The 27,733-nt window shown below is 39.9% G+C and overlaps 1 protein-coding gene across 1 annotated transcript in view; it reads left to right on the top strand.

Annotated features, from left to right (window-relative positions):
- The first annotated feature begins 24,589 nt into the window (after positions 1–24,589).
- MEOX2 (mesenchyme homeobox 2) overlaps positions 24,590–27,733 on the top strand; it is a 53,760-nt gene continuing 50,616 nt past the window's right edge. The window contains exon 1 of the mRNA XM_061469228.1: positions 24,590–25,580. Coding sequence (XP_061325212.1) covers positions 25,070–25,580 — 511 coding nt within the window. The 5' untranslated portion in view covers positions 24,590–25,069. The remainder of the gene's footprint in view (positions 25,581–27,733) is intronic.

Raw genomic sequence — 27,733 nt, forward strand, 5'->3', positions numbered from 1 at the left:
TGTCACAATTAGAAATGCAGTGGAAAGGGAAAATCATGTTAAATGACAGGGGAAAGGATGACTTTTTAATGCATAGCTGACAATTAAAAGACCACACTAAATCTGCCTCTAATTTCCTTACTTTTTTCAATTCAAGTAATTTTTGCTAGGTACAGTTTAGTCTAATTTGCTTTGTAATTGATACTAATGAGTCTGAATTAAGTTTAAAGCATGCAAATCAAACATAGTGACCCCTGAAAAAAATAGTGGGTTTGACATATATCCTTCTTGGGCTGGTTACCAAAATGACTTCTTGACAGTCCTAGTTACAGACAGTTTAAAACTTCAACAAAAAGATAGTGTTAAAATTGAAAGCTGATTCAAGTAGGCAGACACTTCACAATTCTTTACCCAAGAACTTTATCATTTACATCATTTGGGCTTTTCTCTGCTTCCTGTTATACTTCTTCTTCCAGGGTTTGGAATTTGTTAAATTTGAGCTTGGAAATTTTGAGGGAGAAAAAAGGCTTTCTGTGAACTTTGATAAATTATTCTATTAATAGTGAAAATTTAGTGGCTTTGTCACTTCACTTGCTTGCTTGCTTATTCTGGTTTTACATACCATTAAATTATCCTGCAAAGGTTTCGCTCTTTTCTGAACAGATTTGGCCTCATACAGAAAGTCTTTAACAATTTCATCTATATCCTTAGAAAGTACTCCAAGGTGGGAACATCTGGAAATAAACTGTATGACCCACTTCAGCATACTTTGCACCGTGAAAGCTTGTATATTATTTTAGTGGCCCCTGGAGCTGCTGTTCTGGACAGTTTTGCTCAGACTGGATCTCAAATCTCTTCTATCCGTTGCTCCCCTAAAATAAATTCATAACATTGAAGACATGAGGGAGGATTGTGAGAACATTAATGTAGAGATCACTTTTGGTTAAAGTATACTTTGCCCTATATAGCCTGTATTCTTCCGTTTCAAGGCTTCTGCCTCCCAGTGCAACCATGAAGAAATTGCTTCCTTGCCTCACCAGGAGAGTCATGATGGCAAGCACCTTGCTCATTACTGCTATGTGGTGTATTAAAGGCATCTGTATTGAATCATTCATTTGTGCAGCAGTTTGTGCATGGCTTAGTGAATGAAGCAGTGAGCTAATGAATGAACATTCCTTCTTAAAATAGACATATATATCTTTCAAGCTGTATTCCTTCATTTCTATGGCATACCTCAGCCCATTGGCTCAGTCCAAAGTAAATCTATAACATGTCATAGCTGGACAGACCTCTGATGAGATTCTTTTCAACAAGTTAGCATACTGTTAAGTCATTATTTTCAAGGTCTCTAACACAGAAGTCCCTTGTTGAACAACTTTGCTTTATTTGGCCCACTGTGTGAAGGCATGTTTGAGTGAGATTTTTAATTCCCAATTCATGAATATTATTCCAACACAAATGTAAATCTTAGTAAGCACTGGGCTACTACTGTGCATTCTAATAACATATGGAAGATAATACTGTGCCCATTCTTAATCACTTAATTAAAATAATTGCTGAAACAACTTTATATAGCAATATATAGATTTTTTTTTTTTTTCTGACAAATTTGTGTGGTTAGAATAAGTCATCAGGAGGGATTTTTACTGACTTGTCAATGGTGGTGAGTCTTAAAGCAATAACTTTAGTAACAAGACACTATATTCATTCCCAGTTGGACAGAGTCGTGAGGAGGATAGAGTGGAGCAGAGGTGCGCACTGCTGGAAGGCCTTGGAAGTATCTCCTGGTTCCATGCTGGAGAGAAAACCAAGCAGAGAGTGTTGGTTGGTTCCCTGAGCCTCCTGGTTGAGTCTAACCTGTCATATTTTTAAAACACCCAAGCAAGTGTGGGTGTCTCTTGGAGGAAGTAATTGCTTTTAGCATTCTTTTCCTACTGCTTTCTGACCATCTCAGTACTATCTTAAGGTGTTGCTCTTTGAAACAGGAATGTGAACTGTACCTAGGCCTAAAGAAAATTAACAGTGACTCAGAAAATGAAAGTTATACGGAAAAACCACATTCCTCAGGAATACAGTATCATGGAGACTTGATTACATCTTCTTGTGGAAGAGGCCAAGGTGTTTTATGATACCATACAGTTGTAGCTGGGATTGGCCTGTAGCCCAACCAACTAGTCATTCCTTTCTGGTGTATTTCTGCACTGGACTTATGCTGAAATGCCCACAGGAGATTTGGATAACTCTCTACAAATGCTTTTCCAGGTAGTGAGTGTTAATATAATTTAAAAAATCTGTTGTTTTCCCACCTCTCTCCTACTCTTCACCTTTCTTTGTGAAAAAGGTAAATCATTCAGAGCCTGCTTTCAGCATATACCAGTTTGTGGAATTTACAGGAAGGGCTGCAGTTCCTCTATACACATGATGCTTGCTAACACATCACAGACATCTTAAATTAAAACTTAAAACACACATAAAAACAAACAAATTCCTTTCCTCCCAAAATATCCACACAGGAAAATGCTGTGTAGCTGAGTATGCTAAATACAACTCTACCAGTAGCTTGTGTACTAAACTATGCTCATAGAACTGTAAATGTCTTTTTTTTGAAAATGAGGGCATAAGACTCCTTCTTTCTTCTACCAGCACAAGCTGAAAAACCCGGACGTATTTAGCCGTCAGCTGCCTAAGGAAATGTCACTTACCGATGTTTAGGATGATAGATTGCATCCTTTAGATGCACCATTTTCTCTCCTTCCTCTCCAAGGAGATCCATTCTCAATTTTTTACCCTTAAAACCTAAAAGAATCATAACAAAAGTTTCTCACTTAATTCATCACTTCCACTTCCTCCATTTTGTGAGCATTTACTAAGCTTAAAATGTGGTGCTTGTGGCACTCTACTTTTTGCCCGCATGTGAGCTTTGGATCAGCTATGCTGGTCAAACAAACAGAACTGATTTTTTAAAATTTGACATTTAAAAATTAGAAATACCTATGTAAAAAGCAGTTTGCCCCTTTCTCCCACATGCAAAGTTACTTTTGAAGTAACAAGTTTTGGATTATCAGCATTCAAAGATAAACGAGACCAGGGAAAATGAGAAGTCTAAATCAACAGCTTCCTGTAATCTGTGATTGAAGGGGCTGGAGTATTCAAAATTGCTCACAAACCTACATAAATGGAAACCTGTCATGGCTAAGATTGAGTGGATAGCTGTGAAGACAGCCCAAGTGCCACTTAACACTAATACAGCCTGTGACCAAGGCGCCTCCTGTGGAACTGGTGCTCTCCAGAGCACTGCACCATTGAGGGGCTTGTTACACTGGGGTGCAGCACCAGCTCTGGGATCTTCTTTGCTGTGCGCAGCATCAGAATATTTAGAAGATGAGCCTTTTGAGGCCTTCAGTCTTCCAGCACTTCAGTGCCAACTATACTTAGTGTGGACTAGATTCAGTGCATACACACTATTTTGTTATAGTTTGCATACTCTCCAGAACAGAAATAGGTCTCTGAGCCATCTGAGTTAGGTTTGAGTAGCAGTGGGAGTGCAGCATTATGAAAATGAGCTAACACTACTTCTGGATTTGAAGTAGCCATACAAGTAATACATCAGCGTTCATCTGTCATATGCCTGAGCTAATTACTGCTCTGGGTCCAGACATGCCAGCCCTGGTCTGTCTGTGTCTGTGGAAGAGACAGTAATTGCCTGCAGATAGTGGTATACCGTTATGGACACTTTGGACGCATATAGTCATCTCAGACAGGAACCATCCATTCATCATCTTACACAAATAAGAGCAAAACCAAACCCATCTTAAATCTTTATTGTTCTTTTTTTTAACCCTGATGTTACATCTTCAGTTAAATTTCCAGCACATTTTGTGTTTTATATGGAACACAGACGTGTCAACTTGGAAGAGTAGGAAAGCTACTGAGATAAGGCACTGCCCTGAGAGAAATGGTACTGGATCCTTTCACAGATTTTGCAAGTCAGTAAAGGCTGAAAATGGACAGCAACAGAGAGAAGTTAAAGAAGTGAAGGAAAAATCCAAATAAAGCACATATTTGATATTTCCACAAACTACTCAGTCTCCAGCAGTTTGTGGCTCAGGAATACTTTTCATCCTGAACCTCAGTTTCCTCATATTTAATAGTCAATGACTATTGCGATGAGTTTAGCTGGTGACCTTGGCAAACCTCGAGCACCCACAACTTCTGTGGCTGCCTTTGTGTGAAGAACTAACTCTCTCTGATAATTTTTGAGCTAGAACCTACAACCTTCATTTGATTCCCACTAGTTCCTAATCTGGAAGAGAAAACATCATTCCTTATCTACTCTTTTCACACCCCTCATGATTCCACAGGCATCTATCATACTGTTTCTTTGATCTGGGACCTTCTTCCAATTCAAAAATTAACCATTTAATTCTGCCTTTTCCCTTTACTGAATTAAGATCTGAAGACCTCTCATCACAAGGCTGTTTAGTTTTTTTAAAAGGTTTTAGAGGAAGATATTGTTAAAACAATAAGCTTCATCTTTCTCCTTTTATTTGTTTAAGGAATTCCCTATGTGATTTCAGTTTAGTTATCCACTAATTTTACAGTTTATTATAGCTTTTACTAATTTTCCACAGAATCAGTTTACTAACCTGCACTTCCACAGATCTCTTATTTCTAGGTATTTGGTATTACATTAGCTGCCTTCCTGTCCATCTCTAAGAAGGCATTTTCAACAGGGGGCACTGAACAGGGCTAATACAGGTTTCACTCCTGTTAATGTGATGAAAAGGGAATCAAACACACTTCTTGCCTGACATGAATGGCAGCCCTGAGTCTGTGTAAAAGTCCTCTTTCAGTTCTGTGAGTCATACCCCTTGTTTCTTCAGCTTTTTTTTTAAATAACATAAAAATAAACTATTTTGCTTCAATGGAATGCTGTTTACCTTGCATCACATTGGGCAAGAGAAAAAAAAATTAAAGTATTTTGATTTGACTAGAATAAATTGTTTTCAGGTTGGTTTTTTTTTTTTTTGTTGAGGTTTCTTTTTTCCTGGTTTGTCTTGAAAAAATCAAACCTCTCTTTGCACAGTGTAACTACTTTCCAGAAAACAGATTATAACATTTGATTCTGCTCTGAATATGTACTAAGTTTTGGCTTTTTTTTTCTTTAAAGTCGATATGACATCTCAGTTCATACATCTGTGAGATCAAAACACACAGTTCCAAAACACTGGGTAGGAAATCAATAAAAAAAGCCCAGGTGCCTGAGGAACAGTTTGACAAGCACAGAGACAAAAGGAACACAGGGAAAGGAACAATGTCAGAGAAGTGTGAAGACAAAGGGTCTGGAGGCAAGGTTTATGCTCAGTGTCATAGGGGAAATAGAAACTCCACTGGTGTCAGCTTTCTCTCTGCGATGAATCTCTGTCTCAGTTCATGCTAAATAGATTGGCATGTACTGCTGACAGCCTACTATTTTACAGCCCATGTGTTTTTTTAATATATTTAGATAATACTAGAGTTCAATCCCTTAACTAGATTATCGATAGGATGTAATGACAATCCGTATGTTTATACATTTGTTTTATGATAGTGAAACAGTGAGAGAAGTATTGTCTCTTCTGGGGACTCTGGTGACAGCAGTATTCCTCAAATGGAATGTGAGATAACCAGCCTCTTAACTGGCATCTTCTGCTACTGTAAGCTCTTTGGAGAGTGGAGCCTAGAGAGTGGCTCAAGCTTATATAAAGTAGATATCTGCAATAAGTCAGATGAGTTGTGCTTGAATGTACCCACTTCTTCCAACTGCAAGTTTGCATACGTCATTTAGGCTACAAATGGCTGAAGTTACATAGGTGAATCTAAGTTCAGGATGCTGAATCTTTTCACCACTAATGCTGCTGTATTATTTAGCCAGCACATCAGTATCTAGTTCTACTTCTGAAAACAGAAATATTTTGGGGGGAGAGGAGGAGGATGAAATCCCAAAGCAGTTTTATTTAGTTTGTCTAGCTTCTGTAATACTGCTTTCACTAATTTTAACACAGAGAAAGTTGACAGGCTTTGTATCTATCCCCCTCAAGGGCAGTTATCATGACAGGATGATCACAAAACACAATCCATAGAACTTGTCATTGCAATGTCTAACTTCCAACTTCACATTGCACCCCGAACATATCATTGCCCATCAGCTATATCCATGTGTGAGCGCATGTGTGGATAGTAGGTATCATCTGAAGCTTGTTTCAGCTAGGGGTCATATATTTCATTGTATGAAGGTGATAGTGCTAATAGGTTATGCATGTGTAAATTTTCCAGCAGAAAGTGCAGTTTGCCAACCTCTAGTCCTTGCTTGCATTATCTTTCTGGTTTTCACTGTTTTTTCATCAGTGTAAATTCCTTGTACCTCCCAGTCTACAGCTGGTCAAGCGGGCAGTAATGCAGGTGGCAGCTTCAGACTTTGCCTGTTGAACTCACAGGTTTCATCCCTTTCCACAGAGCAGTGCAAGAACAGTGTCCACACAAGGCTGAGATTTGGGCTAATGAAGGTGATAGGACCTAACCATATGAGCATAAATTTCCTTGATTTTAAAATAGATTTCTTTCACACAAATATAAATCCTGGCATGTGAGGCCTGGCTACAGTTTCAGTGGCTTGCTTTGCTTTAACTAATCAATAAGGGCTGTACTAAAATAAATTTGGGTTTAGCAAAACTAGAAGTCTTATTGAAGTCTTTTTCTGCTTGTTTGCTTTTAAATCAGCTTAATTAAATAAATTGTCACAGCTGGTACAGAGAAGCTATTGCTTGTATGTTTGATGAAAAGACAGTAAGTTTCAGGTCTTAAGGTTATGACAATAATATCAAAAATATGATTTATGATCAAATTTTTACTAACGTGTCTATAATCAGCTGTTGAAAAATGCTGAAAACTTTTTCAGCTAAGGCCTTATGGATACCTTCATTCCATGGCTGCTTTTTTTTTTGTCCATACTTTTTCCAAGATGCAATATAATTCCACATTTTAGCCAAAGACTCCTGTCTCATGCTGTATAGACTGTCAGTTGATTCTTTGTCTTCCTGCTTTTCTGCTGCATGCCAACGCTATTTCTTTCTCTCCAGCTTTCTCTTGGAGAGCACTATAATTGCATTTGAATGCCTGGTCCCTGGACTGTCCTGTGGAGCCAGGTAGCTAATGATCAGGAAGCCAGTCTTTGGAGTCCAAGATTGCAGCTGAAAGCTGCTGAAAAAAGCTAACCAAATAGGATCTGTTAAAAAATAAGGCAGCAGCAGAGGATGATAAAGATGAGCTGTAAAAGACTGTCTTCAAACTCTCCCTTCTATGGAGGGGAGTAAGTGCTAACCCTGGCTATCTGAAAAATCTCATGAGATCCCAGATCTACACGAATTTTATTTTTTTTTAATTAAAAATAAAATGCAATCACCTGTGGGGTCTGAGTGCTCCCGCAAACAAGAGAATAGCTGGGGCTTCTCTGCAGTTTTCCTTCTGCTCCTACTGCAATCAGCTGCAAATCACAGTTGATCTGGGTGGAAATAGAATCTACACAAAGTTCAACTGGCTTTTCACCTGAAAGCTCACAAGGATTTTATCACTGGTCAAAGATTCCTTCCTGTCTTATGCACAGCTTTCTATTAACCATATAAGCAGTAGTTTTCCAAACTAGCATATGCTCATAGAAATATTATAACTGCCATAGCTAATCAGACCAGTGGTCCATCGAGGCTAGTATGCTTGGCTCCAGGTTCCCCAGAGGAAAGTGCAAGAAAATTCATATTGTTCTATCGCAGGGGGATATCTTCCTAATCTTTGGCAGGTTTTGGTTAGCTATTGCCCTAAGCATAAGCATTTATATTCCTTATACACTTTTATCCTATCTGTGTCATCTATCATGTATGTTCTATTGTTTGAACTATTCTCTACTGGTTTAGGCATAAAAGTCACAATAAGGCAGAGGTCATATAGTCACAGTAGATCAAAAGCCATAGCGTGTCAAATGTTGTAATATAATTCTTGCTCAGGTACACAGCACATACATAAAGTGATTGCTCATGCTAAGGCATTGCCTCACATTGCTGTAGCAGCTACAGCTCCCCTAAGAGTGTTATAATATGCTATTGACTTTCTTGTGGATTCATCGTGCTGTGAATTATTTCTGGCCAGTGGAATGCATGGAGTTACCTTTTGGGTATTATTTAAGCAGGCGTCTTGTGATTTTGCCAGAGATCTTTTTTGCAGGAGTCAAGGTGTGTATTGCTTTTTAAGGGAAAAAAAGAATAATAAAAAAATTAAAAAAAAAAAATTAAGAAAACCTGAAGATTTACAATTTGGCTTAAAGATATATTGGGTATATGAAAACAGCTCTTTTTTTTTTTTTTTTTTTGTCCCATAAAAGAACTGATCCTGTGGTCTCAGCAGGAATATGTGCGTGAAGCCATATTCAATAAAACTTAGGTGACACAATTTTTCTCTGTTTCCTCTTAAACCAAAGAACAGACAATTGTCACATATACTTTTGTCCCCAGCATTCGATCTTTCTAATTTCCTAAATGCAGTTACTTTTTTTTCCTCTCCCTTAATTCTGTTCCTCTTGGAACAAAAAAAGCAGATAAGGAATAAAACAAAAACCACTGTAAATGATCCTGTTTCTAAGGATGCTTTACTCCTTCTAACTCTTTGACTTTTCACCCTTTGGGTGCTTAGTGGAAAAGCCATTACTTGCTTGCTGAGGAAAAAGCATTTAATGAATCACAAAATCATTCAATTATTCTTAAAAACACTTCACATCACACATCTTTTTCCAAGTAAAGTGTGCATTTTTCACATTTAAATGGTGCATAACTGCCTCATACAATGCGTCCCTAGAGTTAAAGACATTTTAACAGAAGGGTTTCAGGAGTATACAGAGCATTTTGATATATATTACCATTAAATACCTTGCATTAAAGATGCAGAATTTCCTCTTCTCTCTTCACTGTCTTTCAACAATATTTATATAAAGTTGCCTTTCTGCTGTTATGAAACGTCTAGCTTTGTACCGAGCTGAGATCTGCAAGCTTTGCTTACTACGGCATGCTGCAGTACCACACAGTAAAAACGAAGCATACAGTAAAGCTATTAGCTACTATGAGGCAGAAAAGCATTTAGAATGTTTTTTAAATAAAATGTCAATTTATTTAGGAAAGGAAGTAAGAGACTTCCTCAGAAAAATGCATTAATTTCATTCCTTATTGAGCCTGATGCTGATCTCTCACCACTTTTTCTCTGCTTTCATAAGAGAAGTGTATTCTGCAGACTGCAGTAGCTGCCATTTCCTACACAACTTTTTAGGTTTTTTCCCTCTGAGGTTTTTTCTTAATGGACTTACACTGTAAAATGTTCTTTTCTGTGTTTGATGAAAAAGTATGTTCTTTACCCAGTAGGATCAGGTGGCCAACTTCTTTTGTAAAACCAACTTGAAGGCTGCTCTTTTGTCAGGGCAAATGGGCATCGGTCTATTTATTTGTATGCTAGTATATGAACTGTACCAGCTAAAGAGCTGGGCTTGAATTTGTAAACTTTTCTGCACTTTTATATCCCTGTAATTTAAACAGGTAATTTTTTCCATAGCAATATTATTTTTTTCCCCCAGTTTATAGGAAAGAGTGGTATTTATACAACAGCTTTAGGCTAATGTAGATATCTAACTTAGTCACAGTTTTAAGAACTAAACCTAGGTGTTTGTACTTCCCTGCATAGCTGGCAGAGAGACAGAGGTGCTGGGGGCCTGTAGTCAAGGCGGACAGCTGCAATTCAAAGCACCTAAGTGAGATGCTAAAGTAGACAGTGTGAATAACCCTCTAACCGACTGGAATTACTGGACCACATTAGAGAGAGAAGAAAAAAAGTGAGGCTGGCATATGGTGAGTGTCCTACATATGGTATGTTGTTTATATGTGTTTTTTCCGTTAGCATTTCTCTTTCCTTTGTTGCTCCACCTCCTCCTGCAGTCTCCTAACGAAAACATTAATTAAGAAACTTCTGCTGTGTAAGGAAAGTTTTCAGACCTCTGCTACTCTGAAGAGCACAAAACTCAGGCAAAATGAGTTAGCTCACTCTCCTATACTCCGCCTCACTTAAACAGTGACCTGTGTGTTTGTGTGCAATTTTCTGTTTCCTTTTTATTCCTCTGGAGCCGATAAGGTGCGTGTGGGGGTTAAAATCACTTTGTATTAAAATTTATCACATTTCAGCCCTTAAGACAGTGTTTTATGCTCCCTCAAATATTTTCTAATAATTAGAAAGTTTGGGCGTCAATATGACAGACATGCACTCTTTGTACTGTATTAATGCCTTTGGTCTGGCCAAATACTGGTCTTATCCAATGTAGCTTCAGTGGGAAGCTCCCTTGTGCTGCAAAAAACAGGCTCCACCTGGATCCGATTAACTTTTGTGCTGGTTGGATCTGCCCAATGATGGCATAAGAAAATACGGAGCAAAGAAGCCTGCAATTGAAGCTGTAGATTCATGGCCTATAAAACTAAAAGGCTATTATGGTCATCTACTCAGTCTTCCCCTCCTGTGTAACGGGCACCAGAACTTTTCTGAATTACTTGTGTGTGTGTGTGATTTTAATGGAGAAAAGCATTCGATCTTGATTTAAACCTTCCAGTGTGTTTCTGCAACTACACCTTCTTACCACTGGCTTCTGTTATACCTTTGTCACCAGACTGCAAACTCAAGTGTTATCAAATTTCTGTTTCTCACATTGTTATTTATAAGCTGTGATCAAGTAGCCTTCTAAACGTCTCTCTGATAAACTAAATAGATTGAGCTCCTTAAGTCTTTCATTACAATGAATGTTTTTCAATCCTTTCATCATTCTCATTGCTTTCCTCTGAACCTTTTCCAATTTTTCAACAATCTCTCTTGAACTGTGGACACAATATTTCCTGAACTGGTTGCATCCGTGCCAAGGACAGAGGTAACACAACAATACTGTATGTTTCTCCAGTGATGTGCCCATGGGTTGTATCAGGTCTGTGCCTACTGTCTGGTACTCACAGTTCTTCCCAGCTGATTATCTGCTCTAGAAGCTTTCTCAGATTGACTTCAGCCTGTGGGCAGGTTCCGTGCCTTATAACAGTGACACAGAATCTTTGTTATTAGTGTCTTCGGACTGAAATTTACAGTTTAACTGTGGCCAGTGTCCTGAGCAATCTGGGTTCTACAGTGGCTTGGCTCGCTCTATTTAGTGATCTTCCAATAATTTCAAATGCAAACTTTCCAAATATGTTTTCTTATCATTGATGAAAGAGTGTCAGATAGAAAAAAAGTATTACAGAGTCATGCATTTGTGGGTCACCATTAAAATAAACACCACTGATTATTTTTCCCCACTTACTACAAGCTTGAGACTGAAATTTGACTCTGTTTAATAGGTACAATATTGATTTTAATAAATTTTTCCTTCATAAAAATATTATGATTAACAACTGAAAGACTTTTCAATATTCCTCTGCATATTTAATACTACTAAAATTACCTTCATCCTACCAAATATATACTGTTATTAAATGATATCTAGTTAGCTTTGGCAAGGTAATTTTCCATGAACTTCTGTTCTTGTGCTTTGATTAAAATGAACTAATATTGCCAGGAGCAATTCCTTATTTTGCTTGAGATCAGTGTGAGGTTGAAATACCCGTAGACATTTGGGTCCTCACATTTATTCTTTTTAACTATTCACAAGAATTTTTGCATAGTTCTCTTGAACCTCCCTAGTTCTCCAAAACATACTAAAAATCCTCACTAACCGTGTAGACAGGTTCTCTGCCAAATGTATTAAAATTCCTCCATGCAAATTATTCAGGTCTACTGATTTTAAAAATGTCTAGTTTTATTAGCTGCTATTTAACATTCTCCTGTGCTACTACTGAAATAGAGCTTCATCATAATCATCTGATATGAACACATCACTTGACTTTTTTCCAAAATAGAGAAGTATTTGAGAGTGCCTTTTTTCAAAAACTTTATTACAAAAAGTCCTAGTAATTTCCATTTAATAATGGAGCAAGGCAATTGTTAGGATTTTCCGCTCATAATATAATTTTAAAATGTTTTCATATTATCCTTATCTCTTTTTTCTGTTTATAACCTTTGACTTTCTTTAAATGCTAATTCCCAGCTTCTAAGTTACATTAATTGCTACATTTTCCCCTGATCCTCCCTTTTGTTTTAGTTTTTTAGTACCTGCCTTCACATTCGAAGTAATTTATTATTTTCAACAAAAGTGTAGGAGGTTTTTCCTTGAGTGTGACTTTTTTGAGGTACCCTTTGCAGTGCATTTAGCAGACTGAAGTTGTCAATCAATTTTTCTCTTTAATACTTGCTCCAAATAAGTGGGTCACACTCACTGTCAACATTTTAAAAGCTGATTGTCTTATATCAAAGAATAGAAATACTGGATTTTAATTCATTTGCTCATAACAAATATAATCAAGTTGTAGCTATGTGCGCATAACTGCTTAATTTTTAATTCTCTGATTTTTCTGTCATATTGAAGTGTAGTACAGAATTTCTCTGTGCTGGATGCAGTTAGGGCTATTATCATTTTAATTTGTTTAATGTAGTTGATGCTTTGTTATGAACACTCTGAGGTTTCCAGCTCATGTTAATATTATTCCATGAGCATTTTTTCCATGTTATTTCATGACCTGTACGGAAGAAATACAGATTTTTAAGTTTATTGTTTAAATGTGACAGCAATGAGAATCTTTCAGATGAGGCATAAAAAGTGAGATATACAAAATGTCAGCCTGATACAACTACAATTTAAATTATTTCTTCATAATAGAATGTGATTTTAAAAATATTGACACAGTTACTGGGAGGTGTGAAAGATTTAATGTACAGAAGCCGTTTGGGGTTTTTTAGTAGGAGTAAAGTGTGAACCTGGAGTCACAGTGTTCTCTCGTAGCCTGTGTTCATTTACAGTATCATATGCAGATTGCTCACTTCAATGCTTTCAGCAGAAATACACAACATACCAAAAATGCAGCTACAATTACAGCAAATTATAAAATTCTGGAAATTGGGTCTGAAATTCCAGTCTCTTTGAAGTCTGTAGCTCTCAAACTGTTAGACTTCCAGCAGTTTTCTTCACAAAACGCTGTTCCATATTATAATGATTTAACTTGCCACTAGCTTCCTGGTAAAGTTCACTGACTGGACCATAACTCCCAATTACCTCACCCTGATTTAATTTCATTCTTTAAGAGGGTGAAAACTATTAAAAATAATATTAAATAAGAATGCTTTCAGGGAATGTATCTCCAAATTCTTGTTGCAAAATTCCCTAGAAACATTTTTTAAGAGGAATAATACATTTCTATTTGTGTCTCAAACAAATTGTTCATTCCTGAACTGAATGCCTACAGTATATGCTTCTAATTTTAGGTATATTATATCTTATAATGATCCAGTTTCATTTCTTTTAGCTTTTATCTTGTGTATTTAGATGAAAAGCTCTCCCATTCAGTGCACAGCACTTGTGGCAAAAAGGCTATTTTTGTAGAGAGCCTATTGAAATATTACTAATAATTCAACTGGTCACTATCTAAAATTAATTGGTGAGGTTATAAATATTTTATCAGCAAGAAGGTAATATATTACCAGTTTTCAGTGATTTTATGCCAGTATCTTTTGAACATATAATACTGCCTTACGTATATGACAGTTCAGAAAGGAAACACCAGACATATTTGGAGAATACAATCAGTATTAAATGGATTAACAATAGATTTGGCTTCAATACAATAAATCCAGAGAGACTCTGCAAGCACAGGAACTAGCTACATTTTCTACACAGATGTATTTCCTACTTTTTAATGTACATAAAACACATGAATTGAAGTTGTTATTGGTATTCTATACCATGAGGAGAGTAAGGAAAATAATCCAAATAACCATGCATGAGCGTAAAGCTAAATATGTAAAAATAGCATATTGTGCCAATCAAACAAGTATTCACAGCAAAATGGTTATTAGGGGACATTCACATGAGCAGAAACACTTGTTTGATTTGGGAGAGGCCAAGGTTGACTGGGCCAAGTCTAAAAACAAGATAGGCTTAAACACCCTATCACTGCTATAGAATAGTCCTTGAGGCTATGCATCTGGGAAACTGGACTTTCTCTGCTCATGCTCTTTCTGATCAGCCTTGTCTTTTTTTGGCAGCTTTTGCCAGCAATCAGATTCACTGGAAACATAAAAGAGAAAATGATTGCTGGAGTTGTGCTGAACAAGCGGAGCGCTATCTTTCTTCTTGCTCTGTTTGCCCATGTGCACAATGAAAGGAAGCTGGTGGAGGTCCTGGTCCAGGAAAGGAATTAGGGGCTTTATCATCAGACAATAAGTTGAGCAAATTGCAGACCACAAACTACTTCTTTTCAGAGTACCGCTGAAGGACTTGTGGATGAATTCAGTGCCTTAGAGGTACTAGGAGGAAGTACAGGGAGGTTGTAAAGATGAGTAGCAAGAAAATGAGGGATGCTTGTGCAAGTTTTGCTGCCAAGCAGTGGGCAAAGAACGCAAGAAAAAAATCTAAAATTCCAGAGCCCTGATGTTCTGGTCATTTGAAGTTGTTTCAGAAACTATAATAATCCAGTGTACTTTTTACTCCAAAGCCTTTGGTGGTTCACGTAATAATTTTCCAAAGGAGAGCACATTTGATGAAAGATAATGATAATATATATGCACAATCCAATATATATAAAGAAGCTGGCAATCTGTATCTTCTGAGACTAGTTGCTTAACAGTGGTTCCATTTGATATAAATAAATAAAAGAGAATTTTTAAAGCAAGGAGTTAAAGAACAAAGACTTTGACGAACAGTGAAATAAAATCTTTCTGCCCTTTGCTATCATACAACCCTTCCTCAGATTCTGATTCAAGGGCTACAGGGGAGAGGTTTTAATATTATATCCTGTAAAATTGAAGATCGTAAAGCAGAACATTGACATGGTGACTGAACCCCTCTGAGCTTTTAAGATGGTATTTGGAAACTTGGAAGGAGTCCAGATTTTTGCTAACTTCATTTCAATCCAAAATAATCTGGAAATAATACCTGTAACAGGAATGATATTAATGTATACCTGTAATAAGGACACAAACTGGTGGAAATATATCAGCTTAGTCTCTCCTACCAGCAAGATGAACTTTACCTTAATACGATCGTCTCACAAACACTTTCAAATGCCAAACGGTTTGACTGTCATTTAAAGGATTTTTTTTCCATATCATAATTTGATGCACGCACAGAAAGAGAACTGAAAAAGATGAAGCAGAAATCTAATCCACCAAAAGTCTTTATGGCTAAACTGTTCCCCTAATAATCCCTTAATCTATAAACACCTCAGTAAGATAACTAGAGAAAATTGTTTGACATTCTTACAGACCGAGTACCTCTGAAACTGCTGCAAATCTACTAACACCAGTTAACTGGTTGCGTAAGGTACCGTGGAATCATAAGTATTGCTCAGTTTTCTGGAGCTAAACAGGCTTTCTTCTTTTCCCTACCCCTACCTTGAAGATCAAATTTTCCATACAAATTGGCATGGTGTGGTAGATTTTCCCTCTGCTATTCCATATCCCTGATATGTGTGGGGAACTGCCACTAATGCCAAATGATGCTTGGCTCGTTGTGCTCTCCTGATAGCTACTTCAGAAACGCTGTTAGATTAAATAGAGAGGGACAGCAGCATTTTAGTCATGATCCATCAGGCAGATCTGAGAGAAGCCGTTTGCCCTGAGAGAGGATAGACTTTCGAGACATATGGTGCTATAATGGGGGGGTGGGGATTTTTCAATTCCAATCCACCCATTCCGGATGAGAGAGACTGAGCTAATACCCTCGTGTATGGTGCATTGCATCTAGCTACGGAAGTAGCGTTAGGGTGGAATTTATGGACTCTCTAAATTGTTTGCCAGGAAATGTTTACTAGCTATGCACAATAAACGACTGTGAAAGCGTATTCCTGTGTTTAATATGATATGGTTATTTCCTTATATTTGGGTCATACTATTATGATACCAATAAAGGAAACTAAAAAAAAAAAAAAAAGAAGAAAACAAAACAAACAAGCAATGTATGTTCATATTTATGGGACTTCATTTGGCAAAGTCTGATTGACTACAAATTGTACAGGGTAAACTTACTGCATGCACCCCTGGATACACGCCATGCCTGCCATATTAGAAATTGAATTAATGACTTATTTTTAGAGCAAAATATGCTCATCATCAATTTAAGGTCCATTTTAAAAAAAGCCTCATTACCACAGCTGCAGGGGGTCATACACAATGAAATTACTATACGTGTATACATAAGCACTACCCACCTACTTTCCCAAATGGGCACACAGCTTTACAATTTAAAAATTAAAAAGGCAGTTTTGGATCGCAGTCTGAAATCTCAGAATTTTGCTCAGGGATGTGACGCTTTCTTCCACACAGCTCACTGTTGTACCAGGGACTACTGTACAGTTTTATAGGGTGTGTTAGATTAGATACATTCCCAAACATTTTATTCTGCTAGGAAGCGAAGTCAGAACTTTGTCTGGTAATCTGTGCAAAGAGCGTTTTCTGCTCCTTCATTTGCTTTAATGTGAGGCTTTCATTATTGTACAATGCACCTAAGAACTCTCCCTATTATTAAAAGAAAACAGGGACTAACCTAATTTATTTTAATCGTACATTAAGGGTTTTCAGCCTGGAGGTATGCTCGTATTTTTGCATGGTTGAACACCCTCTTTCAGTGTATGCATATGTTTATTTATACATCCAGCATGCTGTTTATGATAGGGTTTTTGAAGTTTAGTATCTTTGCAGCAACAGGGTTTCTCGGTTTTTACTTCTATTTTCTGCAAATAGGAATAACTACAATACAGAGGCATAACTTCTCCTTTGCTTGCGGTGAACATAACAGAGCAGATTAACTGGTAAAAGTGAATGAAAGAAAATCTAAAATTAGACATCTCAGCTTCTATAGCAGATCACTTAACACTTTTAGTGCAATCAAAATTAGAAAATGCATTAGTAAAATATTTTATCCACTAGGTCTCTTTCATACATGTTTGCAATTTTCAGTGGTTTGTTGTTTGTTTTTTTTTGTAATCAGAAGTAAGAGTATTTATGTTTAGCTGCACTTTAAAAATTGCTATTACAGTCTAACAATGAAGTTAATCCTACGAGAGTGATGGGGAAAAGACTCAGCAGTTCTCAAGGTCAAGTCTGAAGACAGTTCATGTTGTAAAACATTTAAAGGATGAATTGTTCTTCTAAAATGTTTTCCAAGTTTCTACCAGGCTGATCAGAGTAGTAAAAGTATATGAAGAATACATTATTTGTAATACTACCAAAGGTAAAAAGCAGTTATGAGAAAGAGGCACTATGAATACCTTGGTGACAGCAAAACCTGTTTCTACAAATGGGAATTTGCATATTTGGATGCACTATGAATGCATGATTCATACCTTGGGATATTAGTTTTCACTCAAACTTGATTGTTTCAAATAAAAGAGCTTTAGATAAGATATTTTTTATATATTGTAAGTATCTATCTCAGATTAATCCTGCCTACAGCTAATGAGATAAAAAATCCAAAATGCTTTCAAGGCAGTTTACCTGGACAGTGTCTGTTTTATTAGTTATAATCAGAGTTGCATTGGGTATCACGAAGGGAAATGCACGGCTTTCAGTGTAACACAGCCAAGAAGCTGACATGTCTCGTGCCTTTCTCTTCCATTAGAGACATGCTATGCCTCCAGATGCTGCAGTCTGGATTTAGGGGCATATAATGCTCTTGCACAAATAAGAGTTGCATATGTTATGAGTTAATTCCATTTTGTTGTGTTCTCTTGCACATGGCGTTTTGAAACAGTTAAATGGAAAATATTTTTAGTTTACCATCTTGCATTGAAATATACTTGGATTATTAAATAAAATCTAAATCCCTAAGTGATATGTTCTACAGCTGAAATGCACAAACGTGTAAAGTTCAGGGACAAAATGTCTATGAGGGAATTGCACAAATCCAGACAGTGTCCCCATGTGCTGTATTTTGCATTTGCGTCTCAGCTCGCTGGAAAGTACACCAAACAATACACCTCTTCTTTGCTGTACAGCTGAGCTCCACCGAGCCCACGGTGCTAGGTACTTTCCAGTTGGAAAAGAAGGGATAGGATTAAATGGGCTCCAAACTTTAATTGTGGGCATCTAAATATATGAGATACGCATCAAAGAAGAAGGGAAGGTGGATCCTGAGTGATTTGGTGCTCCAGACTCCACTATGCATACTTCAGTGATGTGACAGTGCCTCAGACAGCCCCTTACTGGAATAGTTTATTGAACCCACTAAGAGACCTATCTGTGCATTGTATCAAAGAACATGCAAGTCTGACGCCTAATGAATACAAAAGTCTTGGAAAAGTTAATTTCAAGAAGTAGTATAATATATTCACAGCTCATCAATAAAGTTACATGCTGTTTTGGGGAAGTTAACAAAAAAAAGTTTATGCAGATGTGTGTTTGGAAGGTGTCAGTCTCCTTACGGTATGCCACTTGGACCCTTCTTCAAGACAGTTAGAACTTGTCTATTTTTTTCAGTGTCAGTTGTGTAATTGATGCCAGCAGACTTAACCTAGTTTTGTTCATCAGAATCTTTGAGACAGGTAGGATTTTATCTTTTGGTGATCTTGCTTAGCATGCACGTTTTAGGGAAGTCTAGCTTGCTTTTTTTTCTTTTTTTCCTTTTCTCATTCTTTCGCAAGCCAAAATATCTGCATCTAAAAACTCCAGTTTAGTCTAAACTGATAACGACAAGCAATTGTTACTTTTTATTTAATTTCTCCCATCCAGTATCTACTGTTAGCATTATCTGAAATTAGTCTTTGATGGACATGATGAAGTCATGCATAAAAAGTACATGTAATTTTTAGCTCTTTGTTTCCTACAGCTATTATTAATTAAGGTTCCAATCCTGCAAATGCTTCTCGTCAAGCAAATCACCATGAATACAAACAGGACTCTGTGAAAACACAGGAGTACTCCCATGTGAAACTAGCAAAATGAATAGAGCCTGAGCTCTTCAGGGCAGTGAATATCTTTCTGTTCCGAGCACTAGCTAGTTACAGGTTTCTGCTCCAAGTCTAGAGCTCATCACACTATAAATCATAAGCAAACACACCTGCAAAGTAAATGACATAATCCCAGCAGCTATTAAAACCTGAGTATTTTGTAGTTAGTTATTCCTGGTGCATAGATATATGCGTATGTGTCTTTTTCTCCCTCCAGAGCAGAGAAAATTAGACATGACTAGGAACAGACACCGTGAGTAGTATTTTATTCATTAATGTGTAAGAGATGATGAACATTAGTGACTTATCACTCTCCCAATGTCCCCTGATGGAGGCAGAAATATGAAATCTGCCCCCTGCTGCTGGTCCTGCAAGGGCCTGGAAATGTCAGCTAGGGGACAATAAATATTTTAGGTAATGGTAGGGGGTTTTAATTCTATTTTGCTCTTTGTATGTAAGCATACTACATATTTACCCAGTAAAACGGTGTAAGTCATAGCATGAAACATTTGATGTACAAAGATTTTAATCATCTGTATTTGTTATTCTGGGTGACTAAAATCTGAAGTATAATCAATAAAATATTAACTGTGCAGCATGGTGAGAAGCAAGCATTATTAAAAATTGTTAAAAATGCTTGATTCTGAAAATACACTTTGCCTTTCTTCTGTGCACATCTGTATCTGTATTTTCAATGGGGGGTCTGCTAAAATGCCGTTCAAATGCATACACAGATCAAAATCCACAATGCAAATTGTATTAAATAATAAAATTTTTAATATGTAAAAATAGAAGCCTTTTTTTTTTTTTTCTCTGTGATTAGTAATTTTAATAGGAGAATGGACTGGCTGTAGTGTCTGTCAAGATCTGGAGAAAACAAAATGGAAAACATATTTTTCAGGCATCATTGACTTGCCTGCACATGCACTTTGAATACATTTTTAAATACAAATGAAAGATAAGTATTAATAAAGTACCATACAAGGCTCGTCATAACTGTTTTATAGCTCAGCATTCTTAAGCAGAGATAATACTAGAAAGAATAAAACAATTGTTAAATTGTAATATAACACGCAGATTGGGAAACAAATAGCATTGTGTAAAATGGTTCAGTCTGCAAATAAATTATCAATTTAAAATAAATACACACCAAAGTTTTGAAGACAACTTTGGGTTGTTCGGGGCTTTCGGGTATCTAGTGTGGGATGCCAATTTCCCATAGTTTAAACTCTTCAAGGCATTCCTGAAAAATCATCCTAGTTCAGGTGTGAAGCCTAAGTGCACTACCCATTTTAATATTTCATCTGTTTATTTAAATTAAATAGGAAGCATAAGCTATTTTACTGGTTAGAGTGGGCTGGCAATTCAAATAACTTTTAATGATGTAATGCAAACTTGTAAATCATTTTCAGTAAGGGCCTCATAGCTCAGCACAACTTCTCTGTAACCTACCAAATTGCTGGCATAGCTTTAAAATTTGTAATACTTGGAGATCATGAAAATTAGAACAGAATCCATATGTATACGGAGAAGTAGCTGAAAATATGGATCCAGGCTTTAAGATTTTATAGATGTGTTGTAATCTTTAAAGCAAAAAATTGTGCCTGATAAGCGTTAAACCATGGCACATGTAAACGTTAAAAAAGAGTGAAATGGAAGTACACCACAGAAATACAATGTCAAAGTTATGTGGTACGTGTGGTGGGAGTGGCATTTCTCACAAAAAAAAGTGGGTTTGATGGCAAAGTATAGTGAAGATACTGGTATACCTTAGGTTTAGGAATGGTAAATGTGATTGCCATCACTCTTAAATAGTCAGGGATTCAGTATTTTTGCCAAGTCAACAGATTATTCATTTTCTGTGCAAGGATTTTCAGTTAAGGCACTCAAGCGTCTTTGAAATGATGCATAATCCCCAAGCTTTATTATTGCTTGTATCAGTAGGTTTCCATTGCAGCACAGGTATCAAGAGAAACAAATTATATTGCTTCTGTGGGAGTTAAAAAGGCAGAAATTAAGGGGAAAAAAAGAAAAGACTGAAAACAAACATACATCTGTTGTGAATCTGGATTGACTCTAAGGTTAAATAATGATGCCTGCCTTCACCAAATTGCCATGGAAAAATACGAACTGATCATAATTGCAGTAGAATAAAACCTCGTCCTCTTGCTTTGGTAGGCTTCTGAGTACAATAAAATCTTTGGCTAAAATAAACTGAATTCATATTTGTAAGCTTTCTCTTTGACAGTAAGGAAAATACTCTTACATGGCGTAAACTGCCATCTTTTTGCTGACTTCAATGAAGTTATGACAATTTATACCACTCAAAACATGGTCCCCAAGTATTTCTCTTTGTCTGATTTTACTGTAATATGCATGTTGCAGATATGCAAACCACACATTAGAAATAACTGTTCAAGAATCCTACTTACATTCTGATAAATATTCAGGAAGATGCTTCTTTCAGCCTCCAGCGTAAAAAAATGAGCAAGGCTATAAAAGTCCCGAAGAGCAGGAATTGTACACTGGTTCATTCAGGTCAATTTTATATGATCTCTTTCCCAGTAAATCATAAGCTCAAAAAATACAAACCACCACCAAAAAAAGAAAAACACAAAGTGAATGCAAATACTAGCCCATACATGAAAATATAAATGATGTTCCAAACTGTGTTGGCTCCAGATGGTTTTATGAGTTAAACCGTTTACTGTTTTCATATATTTAAAACATGCTATTTTTTTCACTTGATGTTATAAGCTTTGGGCAAACTTGCTGGCATTGATTTAAGTTATGCTTTTGTACCACATGTAGGTCAAACGCACATTTTGGAGAGATAGAATGCAAACAAGAATTCAGTCGTTAATATTGAGAGGTACTAAGTGCTTACACTTTCTTCAGTAATTATTTCCCTGGGAAGTTTTCCCTCTGAAGCTTTCTTCAGCTGAAAAGTTACAAATTTTTACAAAGGATGGTATCATAGAGCCATAGTTGCTTGATAACTCTGCACAGAAACTTTCTGAATTGTTTCAGTAAGCTTTTGAAGACGTTTATTCGCCTTAACGTTAGTTGCCTATATTTGCATTCTCCTTCTATAGTTTAAAAAGAAAGCATAAAGCTCTACAGAGATCTTTATTTCCAGTTTTTGTGTGCTTGAAACCTCTTATTAAGGAACCGGTAAGAATGGTGATGTAGGACTTGTGTACTCACTAGGGGACTCAGGAGCCTCAGGAAGCCCAATACCAAATATTCAGGCTTGATTACAAAGGTAATGGCAGACTTAACCGTGCCATTATAATTTCCTTATTGCCTTATTCTATTTTTTTTTATTTCTTCTTCACCTTTTGGAGCCTCTCCTACCTCTCCCTAAAAAGTGCTATTTGGCTCCATCTCTTATTTCTCTTGGAAACCTAATCTTTTCTCCCTCCCCCTCGCACCCTCTCACTTTCTTCATTGTGCTTCACTTATTTCGCTTTTTTTTATTTTTCTGTCCTCTGTGAGAAATCCTGTGCTGCCATTCCCTAGAATTACAAAAAAAAAAAAAAAAAGGGGGGAGGGGGGGGGAGGCTTTTATTTTACACCGGTTTGGGTTTGGGACTTCCCCGGCCTCTTCGGAGCTGTGGCGGTGTCAGGGTTTAAGCGGCGGCGGCCTTTGCAGGAGAGCTCCTGGCATTCCTGCCCCCCATCCTGACCCCGGCCCCAGCCCCCCGACCCTACGACGGCATCCGGCCCCAGCGGACTGACAGCAGCAGGTTGGACCTCTGCGGAGGGGAGCGCTGCAATACGGTGCGGTGGGTAGCGGAGCCGCCGCCGGGGGGTGCGCGCAGCCGCTCCCGCCGCTCTCACCTGGGGCCGCCCGGCCCGGCCCGGCCCGGCCCGGCCCCGCCGCCCGCCCCTGCAGGTCTCGGACCGCTGCCGCTGCCGGCGGGGAGCTGGGCCAGGGTCAGCCGCGGCCTCTCAGCTCCCGCTCTATGGCACTGCTGTTTCCCAGGGACCCTCACAGCCCCGCGAGTCACCGAACCCACGAAGTTCAGCCCCGGAGCTTTCTTTGTGCTCCTCTCTTCTAATATTAGAGCACATATTGAAACGATAAACACAATGAAAAGCACAGAATATTTCATCAGTGGTGTAACTGTATATTTCCTTTATTCTGAAGAAATATCAAGTTTTGAACAGTGCACAGAGGCAGCAACTTCTGCTTTGGCCACCACTCGCGTTTTAAAGACCGCGTTGTTATATGTAAATCTAAAGACAATTTTTTAAAAAGCATTAGATGTCAGAAAAGGGGGGAAAATCTTACCGTCCACAGACTGCTGCAGGTTCCAGCCCAGCCTGAAACTGCAGGGGAAAGTGGAGCAGCTGCTGAACAAAAGTTTTACTTTTTTTTTTTTAAGAAAGTCTGCAAAACTAATTTCCCACAAAATAGGAGTCAATTTCCGTTTAAGAAACTAGCTGTTGCAAATCTCATACAATTGCTGATTTTTTCCAATAGCAATTGAAATTCACTTCATCTTTCGCACATGGACCCAAGAATTTAGGCTGAAATTGCAGGAGCGCAGTGGTCCTCCTTTCTTTTTTTTTCCTGTTTTCTCTTTTTCGCCCTATTTTTTTTATTTTAGCGCAGTAAGTGCGTTACCCTCATTCAAATCAGTTAACAGCCGCCTTCGTGGCTACTGTGAATTCCACTACAAGCGTGTTAAAAAAGCAAATCAAAAAAGCCACGCCGGGCTCCCTAGGTTGTCCCTCGTGAGCCGCTAGAGCCCGCAACGAAGAAAATGAAAATACAAGGAATAAAGCTTAGGCGAGTTGTAGTTTTGAATGGGCAGGGGGCAAGAAGGGACACTTGACCTTTCCCGGCTTGATGCGGCCGCCCGTGAGCGCCGGTGGTGCCGCGGCAGAGTGGGCGCGGGCGCTGGCACACCGCGGTGGAGGCCAGGGGAGCGGCGCGCTCACCCCAGGGACGGGCTGTGGGTGCGGGTGGAAGGTCAATGCCCCGCACGCGGCACGGGACCCGCAGGGCCGACCTGCGCCCACCCACCTGGACGCGCAGGTGAGGAGCTGCCCGCGCCCTCCAGCCCCCGGGATGGACAGAGAGGTCGCGGTGGTCCCCGCTCCCCCGCCCGCCGCCCCGGAGGACACCCCGCGGGTGTCCCTTCATGTCTTTGTTGCGCTCCCCCGGCTCCCGCTTCCCTCGGGGGTGGTGGCACGCCGGGGCGTCCCCGCCAGCCCCGACGGGGCGGTGATGGTCCCTCGGGCGCCGCGCGACTTGCGGGGGGGGCACTGCCGCCACCCGCCCTCCATCTCTTCCCCCCTTCGCAGGTCTGCGCGGGGGGGAGGGAAGAGAAGGTGGGCGGCGGCCTGGGGCAGCCCCGCCGGGTTACGCGGCGGGAGGCGGGCTCCCCGCGGCCCGCCCGCGGGCAGGGAGAGCCGGGCTGCGCCCCCACGTAGGCGGCCCCCCCCCGCTTCACATTCCCCCTTCCCCCCCCGGTGCCGCTGCGCCCGGGGTGCGGGCGAGCAGCGCTGCCGCCCGCTGACGGAGCGGCTCGGAGCTGGGACGGCGCTGGCGTTTTGGAGGGAGTTTGCATGTGGTCAGTGCTGTGTTGCTGAGCCAGCCCCCAGCTCACATTACACACTACTGTATTTATAACCTCTCGGAGCTGTTTCCCCCGTCAAGCAGTTCTCTGGGACCACCTTCTATTGGCTTCAACCTCTCCCACTTCTTGACATCTGAGCAGCTCTGAGAAAGGCTCATCTAGGTCCGAGTGTTTATGCAGCGGAGACTGGCCACTAGGGCTAAAGACCTGGATTATCTGAGCTCAGCTGCCTGCTGCAAAGTCTGTCGTTGCCGTTTTGGAAAAAAAAAAAAATCCCAACCCTGATCTGTTTACAGTGAAAGTTGACAAAGGGTGGTGAAGTTGGATCTTTCCTAAACTCTCCTGCGTGGAACCTGAGACTTGCATGCCATGGATCACACACTCTTTGGCTGCCTGCGCAGCCCCCATGCCACTGCGCAGAGCTTGCATCCTTTCTCCCAGTCTTCTCTTGCCCTGCATGGAAGATCTGACCACATGTCCTACCCTGATCTGTCTTCTTCTTCTTCCTCTTGCATAATAGCGGGATACCCCAATGAGGAGGGCATGTTTGCCAGCCAGCATCATAGGGGGCACCACCACCATCACCACCACCACCATCACCACCACCAGCAACAGCAGCACCAGGCTTTGCAGACGAACTGGCACATTCCTCAGATGTCGTCTCCTCCTGCCGCGGCCAGGCACAGCCTCTGCCTTCAGCCCGACTCAGGAGGACCCCCGGAGCTGGGCAGCAGCCCCCCCGTCCTGTGTTCAAACTCATCCAGCCTGGGCACTAACACCCCCACGGGGGCCGCGTGTGCGCCGGGGGACTATGGCAGGCAGGCTCTGTCCCCGGTGGAAACAGAGAAGAGGTCCGGCAAAAGGAAAAGCGACAGTTCAGGTAACGGATCATGCTTTAGCCTGCGGGGAGGGAGTAGGGTGCCGCGGGGGAGCTGCGCTGCCGGGATCCGGGTCCCCGACCGCGGCCCCGCTCGGCTGGCCCTGGCCCGCCCGCGGCCGCTGCGGCGCTCTCGCCGCCCGCTGACACCCGGCTGCCGGGTGGCTCAAACGCGCTCCCGGGATCTCCATCACTAAAGCCAGCTTTAGTAGGGCTACGGGGGAGGGAAAGGGGGATAAGAAGGAAAAACCCAGCACGTGATAGAGCATGAAATCAAGGTGGTGGTGTGTGTGCGGGGAGAGTTTACTACAGCTGAGGAGTTCTGGTGAGGATTTTAGCATCTGGTCCCGCGATCCCCTCTCTCCTGCTCGACACGCCACCGCTGCTTCAAAATTCGGGATATAGCGCGCTCTTTCCAGCCCGCCCCTCGCCGCGGAGCCGAGTGCTGCTTCCAGGCTATGCCCAGCACCAGATCTCGGCCTTGGATGTGGGGTTTGGAGAGGTGCCGGAGCCTCGCTGCCCCTCAAGGTCTGCGTGCGCTGCAGAGAATCCCAGAACGCGTGGAAGGGACAACATTACAGGGCTGGAAAGCAAACTGGTGAATGGGAGGCTGAGTAAGCTGCTTCACTTCAGCTTGCTGGTGGCGGGGGCGGAGGGAAGGAACTGACTCCTAAAATCACTGCAGTTCTTACTTAAAAAGCGAGCACAAAAACCATAGACCCACAGTCATTCCAGGGCGATGATTTGGCATCACTGAGCGTGCAGAAAGACTTGACATAATCTTCGTTTTTAAAACAGCAAAGCCTGTCAAAGTCCCACTCTGACAAAAGGCACTCGGTGAAGGCAGCGGGACTGATGGCACTTCTGTCAGGGTATGCATGAACTGAGGAGTCACCAAAAATACACTGAGGCAGGCAGGAGGCACTTGAAAAAGAGAGGGCTCAACAGCTTGAAAACTCAAGAGCAGGCGTAGAGAATTGTTTATTATCGAGGAAGAGAAAGTGAAAGGCTTTTCCAGATATGTATGAAGTTCACAACTGAAACCGTGACGTCTTTCACTCTAAATGTTGAGCTTGGTAAAGTGGTAAGCAACAGAAGCTATTTTGAAAAATAACTTTCAAAGATACCATAATTCTCTTAATTGTCTGTTACATTAACAAACACTGAGTAATTCAGAATGGGTTTAACTGAATTTCATCTCATTCAACTTGTGTACAGGCTGAAAACTGTACTAGGATTAAAAGCCGCATTAAGTTAAAACACTGATGGCAAAATCTATTGTTGCATCTTCACTACATTTTATGAGATAGAAGGGAGTCTCTGATTTCGTGAGATGTATGAGCAATACTAAAATTTCCCAGTTACTACTGGGAAAAAAACTGGATGACTGTCAGTGTTGGGATTTATTGTGTTTGTCAGTCTATTTAAAGCTGAAGGAAAAAAGGATATCGGTCCCTTTCACTGTCAGGGAAGTATCTGTGTTGTTTTCTGGTTATTTCACTTGCAATGCAAACTAAAGAAGCACTAGTGAGGAATGTTCCAACTTCCCCTGGAGTGACTGGAGCCTTCCACTGGATTTAGTGGACCAGGGCTGAAGCCTTTAGCCATGGTTATGCTTATCTTGCATAGTACTCCAAATCTCACTTTCTAAGACTTTTTGAAGATCAAGGCAGGTAACTATTTCCTCCCCCCTTCGCCTGAGAAAAAAAGCATTATGGCTGTTCATACAATTATGAATCTCTCAAACTGAAAATAAGAGTCTTTTATCAACAACTGGGTAGCTGCTGTATCTTTGGGTTTTATTCAGGAAAAGCTCAAGTTTTGGACTGAACATTTGGACTGACCCCACCCCTTTATTAATCCTGACCTCTGGTGTTTGATATTTAATGCTCTTCTGATGTATGGCAGCAAGAACTACTTTTAAGTCGTTGCATTTCTATATTTATCATCCATAATTGCCTCTTATTTGATTAAAAAATCATCCCCTTTATTTCTCTTTAATCTGTGTTTTTTGAACAAGTAACTGTACTTAAAAGAATTTTACCCAAGCCTTCCCTACTTTTTGGAGACTTATTCATCACACTTGGAACTACTTCAATAGGCATTTGTATAAAATCCTAATAGTAAATAACTAAGAAGCGAAGAGAGACTGTTTA

Source organism: Pezoporus flaviventris, unplaced genomic scaffold (assembly GCF_033815535.1).
Source record: "Pezoporus flaviventris isolate CSIRO_AGI_PZ_B2104156 unplaced genomic scaffold, CSIRO_AGI_Pfla_v1 ptg000055l, whole genome shotgun sequence".
In the NCBI taxonomy this organism is placed as follows: Eukaryota; Metazoa; Chordata; class Aves; order Psittaciformes; family Psittacidae; genus Pezoporus; species Pezoporus flaviventris.